The sequence below is a fragment of the Perca flavescens genome, chromosome 13 (genome assembly GCF_004354835.1).
Source record: "Perca flavescens isolate YP-PL-M2 chromosome 13, PFLA_1.0, whole genome shotgun sequence".
Classification (NCBI taxonomy): domain Eukaryota; kingdom Metazoa; phylum Chordata; class Actinopteri; order Perciformes; family Percidae; genus Perca; species Perca flavescens.
In genome coordinates this window covers 15,121,755-15,135,369 of record NC_041343.1, presented here as the reverse complement: position 1 = coordinate 15,135,369, position 13,615 = coordinate 15,121,755, and the positions used below count along the sequence as shown (strand labels likewise).

General features: G+C 40.8%; 1 protein-coding gene across 1 annotated transcript; it reads right to left on the bottom strand.

The window, feature by feature from the left end:
• Positions 1–2,063: 2,063 nt before the first annotated feature.
• Positions 2,064–13,449, bottom strand: map7d2a (MAP7 domain containing 2a). The gene is made up of 17 exons (XM_028595920.1): positions 12,850–13,449; positions 11,148–11,240; positions 10,592–10,687; positions 10,424–10,501; positions 9,703–9,866; positions 9,319–9,415; positions 8,515–8,604; positions 6,378–6,484; positions 6,142–6,257; positions 4,987–5,369; positions 4,743–4,890; positions 4,467–4,641; positions 4,224–4,328; positions 4,048–4,098; positions 3,799–3,838; positions 2,430–3,063; positions 2,064–2,322 (listed from the first exon to the last, which is right to left on the bottom strand). The coding sequence occupies exons 1-17, from the start codon at positions 12,884–12,886 to the stop codon at positions 2,064–2,066; spliced, it is 2,673 nt and encodes an 890-aa protein (XP_028451721.1). The 5' UTR covers positions 12,887–13,449.
• Between the last annotated feature and the right edge of the window lie 166 nt (positions 13,450–13,615).

The following is a 13,615-nucleotide window of genomic DNA, read 5'->3' as shown; positions in this document are numbered from 1 at the left end:
AACACACACATAAACACACAAACAAAAACACGAAATTCCCAGTTGTAGATTTTATTGTTTCAGATAACAATGTTATGATCATGCTAACCATGCACAATGTCTACAGTAATTACATAACTTAAAGAATTGAGCTGACTGTGATTTGTTTTGAAATATGGGTAAGAGCAAACTTGAATACTTTTTTTAAGTGGTTGTATATACTGTATAACTTCTTTACACTCATTTGTTGTTTCAATCTTCTTTGCAAAAGTCATTTTAGTCAATGTGGAACTGCAATGTTTGACTATGCAAACTTTAGGCCTACATCAAATCATAACTTTCAAATACTATATGTTACATACATATATGGCTACTTCACATAAGATAATTAAAAAAGCCTTTGTCTTTCCAGGCTATGTATTGTCCGCAGAACAATAATCTAAAGTCACTTTATAAATGGCATAATAATGTATATAAGCTGTTGGCATAGTTGTTTTTGCAGCATGGCAGAGATGAAGCGTTTGAAACCAAGGTTCAAGTATTACAGGTCACACGCAACAACCCCAGTGGGCAAACAGAAAAGTTACACAGCCAGAAGACCGTTAAATGATTTGCACAGAAATTTGCTAACTAATCATAAGGCATTTCTACTGAAATCACATTTAGAGACAGAAAATGAAACATTGCAATTATCATTTCATGAATTGCTCAAGAAGTTAAAGGAGCCCACTGGATAATTCCTACACAGGACCACACGTACAACATGATGGAAGGAGAAAAACAGCATCTTTTATAGCTACAGGGCACACTCACAAGTTGATTGTTATGCAGACATTCCTGCCTCAGTGCAATTCAGTCTTACACATCAACAGCCAGATACCTATTGATTAGAATCTATTTACGTTACTGTATGTCGAAAAGATTAATGCAGCTATTAGCGCTGTGCCTTGGAAACCCTTTACATATAAGGCACACCTACAGAAAACCTTTTAAACGACATGAAGCTGCTCAGCTGTCATTATTTTCATCACAGGAAATCCATCTCATCAGTGGAATCATTAAAAATATGAGCGTCTTGCCAGTTAAATCAGCTTCATGAATGCAATTACTGTATAATCGCAGTAGAGTTCAAGTTAGCAATTAACTCTAGTCTGCAACAAACATGTAGTATAGGTCTGTGCCATCATTTGCATTGATGCCATGATTTTCTCAATGTGGGATAACATTCAAGATGACAGCTTTGGAATCATCCTCTTCACTAAACGTGCAGTTAGAAAGTCCCAGTTAAAGATTTAAAAAACATAAAGGGAATCATCTCATTGCAATTAAATATAAAATGTTAACAATCCCATGGCCCGACCACGCTGGGATAGGAAGAGTAAAGGAGCCCTGCTTGGTTTAGTTTGCCAGATAAATCCATTAAATTCGAGCCGAATCAATAATCAACACATGCATGAATAACATGGGATGAATATTTTTGAAATATTATTAAATTAGGCTATCAGGAAAATTAAATAGTCATGCCTTTTCCAGCAACACACTGAATTAGATTTAAAGGCTTAAGAGGGCATGTGGAAAGACAGAGGTACAAATGTAGTCCTCAATGCTCTGAGAAGGCTTTATTGTTACTCTTGTACTACTGGGACAGAATTGGGACCCCAGTGAGGAATCTATGCAGAGAAAATTACCATACGTTAGCAATAGTGTGTTTTCTAAATGTCTATAATATTTAAAACCCTGATTTTTGTCATTATTTCGCGCAGTCCAGACAAACCTCTCCCTGATCCTTTTTCACATGTGCTCATCTTGCGCACACAGACATGGTAGATAGAGTATTTGACACAGAGGCCTATTTTCAATGGTCAGTTGCTATGTGATTAGAATATAATATGTGTTTTCTTTACATTGCAAGTCATGGTTTACAGTTTTTTTTAAGTCAATCTCTATGGCTCAATTCCCATAAATGTAGTGACACGGGGGCACACGCTCAAAGATGTGACATCCCGTGAGTGTTTGTGTGTGTAACAGAGAGAGGGAAAAGAGAGAAGGCAAGCGAGAGAGGAAGAAAAAGAGAGATTAATGGACTACTGGATGCTAAGTTTATTTGAGGATGGAGGGGACATCCCAATGAGTTTGGAGTCTGACATGGGACTAACAACACCCTCAATGAGGTTCTTGTTGCAGTCGCCTTTGTTGCCCCCAGAGGACAGTTTGGGGTAGGTGAAGCTGCCTGTCAGGTCCATCAGGTCTTCAAGAGCACGGGTGTTACTCACACTGCTGTGATGGATTTCGTTGACTGGCGAGAACTTTGGGATGGAAATCAGTTCCTCCTTTGAAGCCGGGCTGTAATGTAATAATAAAAAAATATATTAAAAAAATTCATAATATTGGTGTCCTTGAAGACCAAGTGTGTAATGCGGACAGTACTGCAGGGTTACCTGATGACTCACCTGACCTCCATGGACTGCACCTCATCACAAGACCCTGTACCCTTCACATTTAGTGGCGCCAGCTTGATGATTGGAGGTGAAAGGTGTCCCAATGGCAGGGGTGCCACCGAGGGTCTAATGACCTCCATCTGGGACCCTCCTTTAGCAGCTGCAAACACATGCAGGCTCTGTTGTTTGTTTACCTCAGCAGTTAGATGGCTTCTCTTCAAGGCGCTTACTTCACCCTTTACTGCTCCATTCATCATACCACCTTCCCTTTGGTTGACTTTGGCATCTGCTGTTGGCTTTGTCAGCTCTTTATTTATTTGGTCTTTAACATGTGCTCTGTGCTGCTTGTTTATATTAATTTCCTCCTCTCTTCCCTGTTGCTTGAGGATACAGGCTTTTCCCTCTCTGGTAAGATGGCCGCCATGCTCTTCAGTGGTGTGTTTGGTGTCCGGCCTCTTGTCAGGAACACTGCGTGTTGTTGTCACTTGCAAACTCTTCTGATTGTCAATCTGTGCTGCTGCTGCTTCTTTCTTCACCACGGCACATTCCTTCATGTTGACTGAGACCTGCTCTTTAACCTGAAAATCAACCTTTTGGATTGCTTGCTCGTTCACCTGATCATTAGTGTGAACAGTCTTTACTTCACCTGTGGAGGATGAAAAACATCACAGTGGGCTTCACTTTATTTGGACTGTCCCATTTCCATCAAATTCATTTCTTTGTGTCGACTTGATGTCACATATCAACAGTTTTACTGGACAAGTTGATACTAAATATTGCCTGAATATTGACATTTGCTCAATTGTAAAACCCAACTGAGTTGAAAATGAACACCGGACACCCCAAATAAAGTGTGAGCTCACACTGCGCAGAGCAGTCTCTGAATAAATCTTCCAAGGACGTTTTCAAGAGCAGCTAATTTGACAGTCAGCTCCCATGGCTCTGCTCTACAGTAAAAAGTGCCCTATCAGCACCAAGAGGAAAGTCCTTGGCTGCTGCTCAATACTCCATCGAGTGGTTTTAATTGTAATGGCCCACAGAACAAATTGCTTGGTTGATGTAGACAAGGATCATATCTGTTCATTCTTCTGAATAGCTAAAGCCAAAGCTTCAGAATTATTGCATAACAAGACAATAACAAGAATGCTGGAAAAAAATATTGGCATATGTCCCCCATTGAGATTTCACACAAGCCCACTCATAAAAATGAACATTACCGCTGCGCATGCTCAAATAAGATAATAAATGAATCACATCATAAACTATGCATGCCCTGTTTGCATTTTTACAGCTGCAAGGCATACCGAGAGGGGTAGAGTAAGCAGGGGCAGCAAGCAAACGTAAGTCTTTGCAGAGCGACTGTATAACATACAGTACTAACCTGGTGGTGAGACTGGCTTTGTCTCCACCTGCTCCTCCTTCTGATTCAATGCAGAACAGAGACGATCAAGTCAACATTTGTGGTAATCAGGACATAAAACCATAGTATCACCAACAATAAAATTTAATAAAGATAAAAACAACCGAAAGTCAGAGGTTTAATAAATTAAAGTAGAAAAATCACATAATCAGCAGGTGCTTAAAGGCGGCGGGACTACTGTACGAGAACGGGGGACGTCTCTTACAGTACCTTCAAGTCAGCTTCACCCTTCCTAGTTCTCTTCATGATCTCTTCAATTCTCTGCAAAAAAACATGTCAACATTCAATCACTGTGTACATTTTCCAGAATTCAGAGTTTAAAATATTCCAAGTGCAACATGCAGTCAGCATGCAAACGTGTTTGTTCTGAGTCTATTTAAAATAACCTTTTTCCTCAGTTGCCTCTCCTCTTCTTCTTGTTGCTTCTGCAGTTCTCTGTCTTGCCGCTGACGCGCTGTGTCGACCTGAGCCTCGACTTGGACTTTTTCTCTCTGTTAAGACCGAGCACAATTTACACAACATGCCAAAAATTCTCCTGAAATTCACAAGAAATTTACCAAAAATCTAAATCCAATACTTATAACAACAGGGCAAAAACAACTGCCTGTCACATTATAAAGAACTTTCACCTCTTTGTTCATCTGGGTCTGTAGCTCCTGCTCCTCCTTCTTTTGTTTGTCTTCTTCTTGTTTCAACCTGTGAAGATCTTCCTCATTTTTCCCATTTTGCTTCACTTGCTGAGCCTTTGCCTCCTGTTGTCGCTGCTCCTGTGCGAGTTGCTTCCTCAGCTGCTCTTTCCTTAGTCTGATCGGCAGGTGCGTACACTTATTAAAACCATTTCAAGACTTAAATCCCACAGACTTTTCAGTGCAGTCTTTAATTCATGATTTATTCAATGAACTCACCGTTCTTCTTCCTCTTGTTCACGCTTTTTCTTTTCCACTTCTTTCTGAGCCCGAGCCTGACGCCTACGCTCTGCCAGCAACCTGGTAGCCTCCTCTGCATTCGTTGTGCCAGCTGCTACCTTCCCTGTGGACGAGCATGGTGCTGATTCTGTCAAACACACAGAAAGACTGGTGTAAGATCAGTGCACTACTAAAACTTGATTTAGTGTAAGATTACAAATACAGTCATTTCTATAAAGTCCACCTTTTTTCTTGTCTCCATCCTGAGCATTGCTCTGCGTCTTCTTCTCTGAGGAATCCACTTTGGGGGACATGTGGTCCTTTCTGTCAGGGGACTGATTTTTTTCAGATGTGTCACCTTTGAAATGTCTATCCAAGGTTTCACCTTTAGAAGATCTGGGTTTAATGATTTCAGTGTTGACCACATTCTTCTCATCTTGTGAAGATGGATTTGTGCTGTTGATGTCGGTATTCTTTTTCTCTGCTTTGGATTGTTCACTGGGTTTCTCCACCTTCTTGTCTTCTGCTTTCCTATCATCAGGTGACAGGTTTGGACGATGTCTTGTAGGAGAGTTATGGTACTGATGTGCATTGCTGGGAGACTGGGCACGCATTTTAGATGCCAGCCTGCACACAGATAGAGATGTTTGGCTTAAGGGGAGACATTACAGGTGAACAGGGTAAAGATTTTAACTAATAGATAGCACCATGAAAATTCCCTAGTAATATAAATGTAAAGGCTATGATATATGATCAAACTCCTCTGTAAAAACCTTCAGAATATAGATAGAAATGAAAATATTACATTTGGTGTATGTAAGTGCTACTGAAATGGAGATTTCTGGCTCAGAGTATGAGAAAAGATCTCAAGGTCTCAGGTCTTTAAAGATTATTGTAAAAATATATAGCAACATTTTGCAGGACATTACAGGTGAATAGGGCTATAAAATGTAACCAAGAGATATCACCGTGAAATTTACCCAGTTGATTATTTACATTAAGACAATTCTTTTTTGTATTAGAAGTTTTCTGAAATTTAATTTCTAAATATGCAAATGAGGCATTATCTAATGCTCACTTTTGGTGAGTTTGGGAAAAATCTACAGGCACAAATAGATAGTTAGCTAGAAGTAGATAGAAGTGTTAGTTAAGCTAACTTAAGTTAAATAAACACCTAAATGTGTATTTTGGATGTGTATTTTTCACTAGTCTGAAAGAAGACATGTTATGGATGCAAAATAACCAAAACCTCAAAATTGAACAGTGCATTAAAAAACTGTCTAGCCAATAGTGTCTCCCTAAAGAATGAAATTTTTTTTTAAATAATGCTGTGTGAACAAGCTAATGGTCCCTGTTGACAGCCACATTTGCCCACCATTCACCAAACAAATAATCTCACTTAGAAGTAGAAGGGGAAGCCAAGTGCCTTGTGACACTTGCAGGGGATTCCGATCTTCTCACAGGGGATCCACAACCTGGAGATGCAGTTCTTCTCTCCCTGCGCAGCCGCTCTTTCTGTAAGCAGTGTGATTTAAGACAAAAGATTGCTGTATCCATTAATGTTTGATTCTGGCAGATGTTATGTAAGTATACTTAATGTCAAGGTACAGCACATGAGTATGTACGAGTTCTGACCTTAGGGGTATTGGGAGTGGACTGAGAGCCACCCTGAAGTCCAGCTCTGTTGTGATCCGCAGGGTTTAGCGAGCCGCGGAAAGGTGACCTGTGAGGGCTGCAGGGTGCTACATAATGACAAACACCATGCGTATCAAATTAAATTATGGCAAACTACAAGTGACAACCGGGTTTTTTAATACAGTTGCCAGGGGAGGGCTTGACCGGACACTGTATGCTGCACCCAGTTAGAGCTTACAGACTCATTTTTGCAGCCAAAGTCAGTTGGCAGGTCTGTTGCGTTTTAAGCCACAAGATATAAATGTATTAGGGATTTATGGCATCCATGTTTCACTGAATGATATGTTTTTCTTCTCTGGTTGAAGTTGTGGTAATCAGTTTTTTGTTTGGATAGAAAACCTGCAAATTTACAAAACAATAAAATATTTCTCAGCATCCCAGTCAGCACTTCTGTCCTATTGGACATTCTTTTTCTGTTTCTGCCAAAAAGAGGCTATTGATTTCCCCAAATTAGATTTTGACCTGACTGAGGGTACGATATTGAACGCGCCTTTGTCTTTCAACTGCCTGTGTGACTGATGCAGCCAAGAGTCAGACATAATATGGTGTGTTAATGCCACTGTTAATCCTGAGTCTGTATGCTACTATGCAGTGTGACACAAGCACACACATGCCAGCATAGTGGCTGTGAAAAATAATCTCGAACCCAATTCCCAACATTTCTCTCTTTGCCGCTCCCAAAACAATGACAGCAAATGAAAACACACACGGACTATGTGCAAACTCACAATCACAAAAGCAAAGACCCTACACATCGAACACATCCAACAACACCAGAAGCTGCCTTCTTGCCATCTCTTGTAACTTCTCATCCATCTGTCACCATCTGTAGAGTAATCTCTGTGCAGCTCTCTCAGACTATTTTATTTCTATTCTAGGTCATGTGCAATTAATCTCCAATACAGTCTAACCTAGGGACCTAAAGTCAGCACCACTTAGCTGCTTTCATTTTGAAAGCCATGTTATCAAAACAAATACGTCTAACTCATCTACAAACTGTGAAAATAATACCTCTAGTGTTTAAGATCGTTGAGATTTTTAAGTCATTCTGATCCAGTATCCTTTAGCCTGTTTGTAATTACTGAGAGGTTACTACTCTGGGAAAACTAATCCGTAGGTTGGTTTCTAGGGAAATATAAAAGAGAACTGTACATACTAAACACATGTTTACTTAAAGGGGACCTATGTTGCACATTTTCAGGTTCATGCTTGTTTTTGGGGTTTCCACTAGAACATATTATTTTTCTCATACTGTCTGTCTGATTATACCTGTATTGACACACTGTAACAAACGCTTCATTTTAGCACCTGTCTCTTTAAGATGGGTTTAACCTGGGTCTTCTGCATCTGCTGTAGCACCTCGACCTGCTTCATAATCCAAAAAGAAATGAAAAACCCATTTTTTATAATATGGGACCTTAAAACAAATGTGGCACATAGGAATACTGGGCTGAAAGGGACGTATTAATGGAGGAAAACAATATTTATACAGTCTATGAAATAGCTGATGCTGGTGCATTTTCTTATTGTCCTCTTTTTTTCCTGCATGGTGGTCCGTTTGCTGTCATACTGCAGTTTGCCTCTACAAGAGAGGAAAGAATGAAAGTCCCTCGAGAACATTAGGAGGATGGAAATGTTTCAGCTTTGTTCTACCTGAAAATTAGGTTAAATAATAATAAGACCAGTTTGGATATATGCCAGGAAATGCTGCCGCACTGATAACATCTTCCTGCTAATTTGCACCCCTGAAGCCCGTCTCCACAGTGTTGCGCTTCCACATTGGCTTTTGTGACGGTAACTCAAAGAGGAAAGCCACTGCAGCAAAGCACAACACAGCAAACATACCAAAGCCTACAGAGAACATACAGATTACTTTGCAGACGTATATTTTATCACATTTGCACAGAGGTTCAACAACAGAGCAGCTTAACAAGCATGCATCAGAGGAGGAACACGTTTGCGTTTGGTTTGAGTTGATGTTTCAGCTCGCCAAAAGGCAAACAAACACAGACAGGGTAACTGTTGGATGAACAGGAGGGGTGATACATTTGGGAGGGCAAGGGGGGCTTAACTTTACCAGATTCGCTGACAGCAGGAAGGGGGGAGGCAATGCCATGGGAAAAGGCGGAGGCAGCAGAGAAAGGGAGTGGGGCATTCTCACTGTCACCTATAGGCAGCGGGCGGAGCAGAGCAGAGCAGACATAGCATTATGAACAGTTTATCTCAGCAATTCCTTATCCAACTGTAGAGACCTGGATGGAAGTTAACATACCAGCAGGAATGTCCTGATGTAATTGAACCAAAACAGGCATTTATTTGTTTGTCTGATTTAAAGCCATTATGTGTAGGTTATGAAAATTTCAGACTGTGGTGACTTCCCATTTGTGATCAAAAATGCCACTGTGGCAGACAGCCATGCGCACACATAATTTCTGTCATATTTTCACATTTCCATTATTTCAATCATCCACAGAAGTTTAAAAAGGTGTGATTTATTGCTACACGGACTCCAGTGCAGATATGTAACTTCATGCTATCTCTGTTGGGAAACCAGGAACACATTTCTGCTCATGCGTACTTCAGCAGCCAGGCTGTCGGCAATGATCAGTTTAAGAGAAAGGCTCTCTTTTACACACACACACACACACACACACACACACACACACACACACACACACACACACACACACACACACACACACACACACACACACACAAACCTGTACTGTGTCATGATGTCTCACAGAAATACAGCAAAATGCAATCCTTCTGGAAAAGGAAAAACTTTTCTTCCATATCCTACAACTTCTCAGTTTCAGATAATTCACGCATTGCATCCATGCTTCTCATATTCAAAACCATCTGCAGGCTGTGTTCTTACCTGGTCCTGTAGAGCAGCCTCTGCTCCAGCGTTTGGTCCTCTGCTCCAGCTGAAGGCTTCGCTCCAGAGAGCGTTTCATCAGAGCCTCAAGTCGCTCCTAAATGCAACACAGCAGAGCTAATCTTTAATTTAACACTGTCACCTCACTTCTGTCAACCCTCTACTGGTTTGTTTCTTTGTCATTTTTACACACTGCCAGGGATAAGTCACATGAATGCATATTGTATGTATCTTGAACGCGCACACACACACACACACACACACACACACACACACACACACACACACACACACACACACACACACACACACAACCACAAATTAGATGCATTCTTAGATTGGACAGATATTGATTATGATTTTTTGTTTGTTTAATCAGCTGACCCTGTCCTCCTCGAGCTGGTGCCTCCTCTTCTCTCCCACTGCATTTCTGCGGAGCTCCTCTTTCTGCCTCTGCTCCTCCAGCCGCCTCCAGCGTTCCTCCACTGTGCGTTCGTACTGCAGCCGAGCTCTGCGCTCCTTCTCCCTGATCAGCTGCTCTCGGGCCGCTGAAAGAGACAAGACAAATTCTGCTCCAGGTTCCATGGACAAAAATCTGAGTTAATGGACCAATGTTGTTGCCGGTGGCTTTTTACTACTTAGCTGGTCGCGTAGAGTTCAGAATATATACACATAGTGTACTTTTCATGTAACTACACACTTACAAAATCTTTTAGTATTACGTGAACTTCTATGTGAATTTGTATCCGTCAATCCACACTGGAGACTATCATGAAGATAGAATTCTTTGTCATCACGAGGCAACTGCAGGAGCTGCATGATTAACTGACCTACTTCTGGAAAATTCTATGTTACTGTCACATTGTCTCAAGTGACATAGCTCATCATATCAAATATCCAGTGAACTCCACTTCTACTGGCTAGCAAAGCCCTTCCATACCCAATTATACTGTGGAGAGAAAAAGGTCATGACGAAAAAACTTTGCAGGGAAACTGCACTGACAAATAATTTCAGTAGGAACTTGCAGACATTTTAGAGCTTCTCAGTTTACAAAAATCAACCTCTTTGTTTGCACTTGTGCAAAAAGAAAAGGACATCACTTACCGAGGCTTTTCTCCCTCTCCTCACGTCTCTCTTTGGCTAATCGCATCCTGTCGTCCGTCTTCATATAACCCTCCACATCTGTAAGATGAATGAAGATGTCAGAGAACAAAAAAGACAGTGAGAGCAGAGAGAAAAAGCCATTTAATAGAATTAAACGTAGATACTTACTTTGTTTACCTGCATTGTTGTTAGTGATGTTAGCTGCTAAGTGTGAAGGGGATGCGTGTCCATTTATTTGTGGCTTCTTCTCTGTGTTAGATGGAGCTGGGATCACCATGACAGAAGGAAAGAGAGCACACTTCTCTAAAGAGGAATACCATCAGCATCACACTACTGACCTGCAGTGCTGCTTTGTTACCAGCAGAGGGAAACATGTCTTCAGCTCTGTTTGGGGCTGCTCTGTGTTAAATGCATTGTGTTGCAAAAAAAGGCCAAGCAGCCCATGCCAAGGGCAAACTGCAGCAATATGCAGGAGAGGGGAGGAGGCTGTCCTTGATGGATAGTCACTCCACACATGCTGAATGCCACTTTTGGTAGTTGCTGCTAATAACAGAGCAGCCCTGAAACACATTTTCCTAACATGTATGGGTCTACTCATATCATGCATTCTATAATGTTTCTTATTGTGCAATATTTCTAATCATTGTCAGTGATTTTTATCTGGATGAAACCACTTGGAAGGAAAGAGGGCATCATGTAACAGAAGCCAGATAGTATTACTCACTAGTTTTTCCAGCTCGGGCTGGAGAGCTGTGACCATTTGTCGGAGATCTCTTGTCAGGAAGTAGAGTGATGGACGGTGGTGCCATCTTTACACCTAACGCACAAAACAAATAAAAAGATACATAGAGCATTGATCTAAACAGCAAGCTGCTATTCTCACATCACTATCACAATGGTTGTAAAAAGTTTGAATGGAGAAGAGAAAGATTATTCTTTCTTCTTCTTCTTCTTCTTATTATTATTCTTTGAAAGAAACCACAGTCACAGGCTCAATAGAGTAATATAGTATAGGCACCTAAATTGGGGTAAATATTTTAAATGTGATACCTTTTTTTGTTGTAGGCCTACTAATATTAAGCAGATGTAATATATCAGTATATTTAAAATAAAAAAATTAATAAATAATGATTAGATAAATATATTATGTAATATGGATATCAGTTGATAACAGTCTCCAAATAACTACATCTTGAACATGCCTCTCAATCCAAGTGAACCAGAAGTAAAAAAAAAAACGTTTAATTCCACAAATTCACTGATCAATATATGCATTGTCGGCTAAACTGCCAACAAAGTCAGTCGCTTCACTTGATCAAATTAATTACCCTGTTTCCAGTCAGGGCTTTCATTGTGAATACTGAAACCTGGCAGACAACCCTGAGGCCCTCTTAAATGTAGTCTGGCTGATATCAGACAGGAGAGCTACTTTCTCACTTGACCTAGGCTTTTATGTTATTAACGAAACATATTACTGTACACATCCATCATGCTTAACTTGTAACATTTATCATTTTCCATGCTAACACTGCATTGATTTCTTCAGTGGCCACACTGGTAGTCTACCTCAAATGAACTGGGTGTATTTAGCTTTTATGGCTCTGAGGGGAATACCGCCCATATGCTATGTCTTATTAGTGCTGCAGACATTAGTCTGTAACATCCAACGTGATTGTAAAAATACAAGCTGCAGAAACAAAACAATGATGCTGCCATATAGATATGAGAAAGTGAAATGAAGCAGTGAACTAATGTGACAGGGGAAAGTATGTTTCTCTTCTCTAGAATAGTATAGAGTCACTCTATAAATTGTGTCAAATGTATGGACATGCAGGAAGATTTTCCTTCTTTTAGGGAGTGGAGGAAATGGTTTGATGCTCATAAAAAGTACACAGTAGCCTATAATCCATGGGTCTGTCCTCCAGTGTCAGAGGCAGCAATCCAGTGTCCTCACTCAACACCCAATTGAACCCTTTTATCTGATTGAGTGGCGTCATCACTCAAAAAAAACAAAAACAAAGGCTACACGTCTGATTTAGCTTTGACGGGACACTTATTAAATATGTAAGAGAAAGTGTAATACAATGACAGAAGCAAAGCACACAAAAGAGGCACACCAGTTTTGTCACACTTTCACCCGTAATAAAAACCATAAGGCCTGGTGATTTGGGTTAATTTGAAAGAAAATAAAAAATGTGCACCTTATAGACATGCATATACCCTATTAAAAACAAACAGACCAGTGAGCCTCCCCGAATAAACAAAACAGTGAAGCCCGATCATGACCGCACATCCAGCAGCACATAAAGCACTGGGAATGTCAATTGCGTCATTCATGATGCTGCTTTAAATCGCGGCGCAAACACATTGAACAGAGCCCGAAAGCGTGATTAAACTAAGCCTAACAAACGTTACATCAAGCTTACCTGTTATTGGACTGGACGATGTGACTGTTTTCGCCATGGTAGATGTCACAGGCACAAAACCCCCAAATGTATGGACGTGCTGTCACCCAAAACACTCTGCGGTGATGCCAATGCAGCACAGGTAGCCTATCCGTTTCCCTTCACGTCAGCAGCAATAAGCGCAGCCACAGCGGACAAAAACAACAACAACACACACTATTCAATTAGAAGGTCATTATGAAGGCTGGAGAGATAGGCAGGACAGGCAATGACAGGCAGGACAGGAGAGTCTTTTGTGGATGGATGGATGGAGGAGAGAGATGCTGGGGCTGGAGCGGAGATGATGATGCGCACACAATCGAGTTTATACCGACCGACCACACTGTGCGTCGCAGCGTAAGCCCGCCCTGATATCAACACATTGCCGGTAGATGGGGGAGATTTCCTCTCTGCACACAGCTCAGCCAGGTCCTAACCAAATTTAGCTGGCTCTAATGCAATGACAGGCAGAAGGACAACACGCAGAAGCAGAAAGCCGAGTTTGCACCCATAGCCTATATTAATGCAACAATTAGCCTAACTGTTTCCTACTTGATTTTATCATAATGCACAAAAGGTTAACCATTGATAACCTATCACATAGCATGTTCAGACTTCAGGGGCTGACAAAAATGTCCCCTCACTCTTACATCTCACTTGTAAATCCCTTAGTCTAGATAGCAAACAATAAAAGAAGAAGAAGAAGAAGAACAACAACAACAACAACAACAACAACAACAACAACATA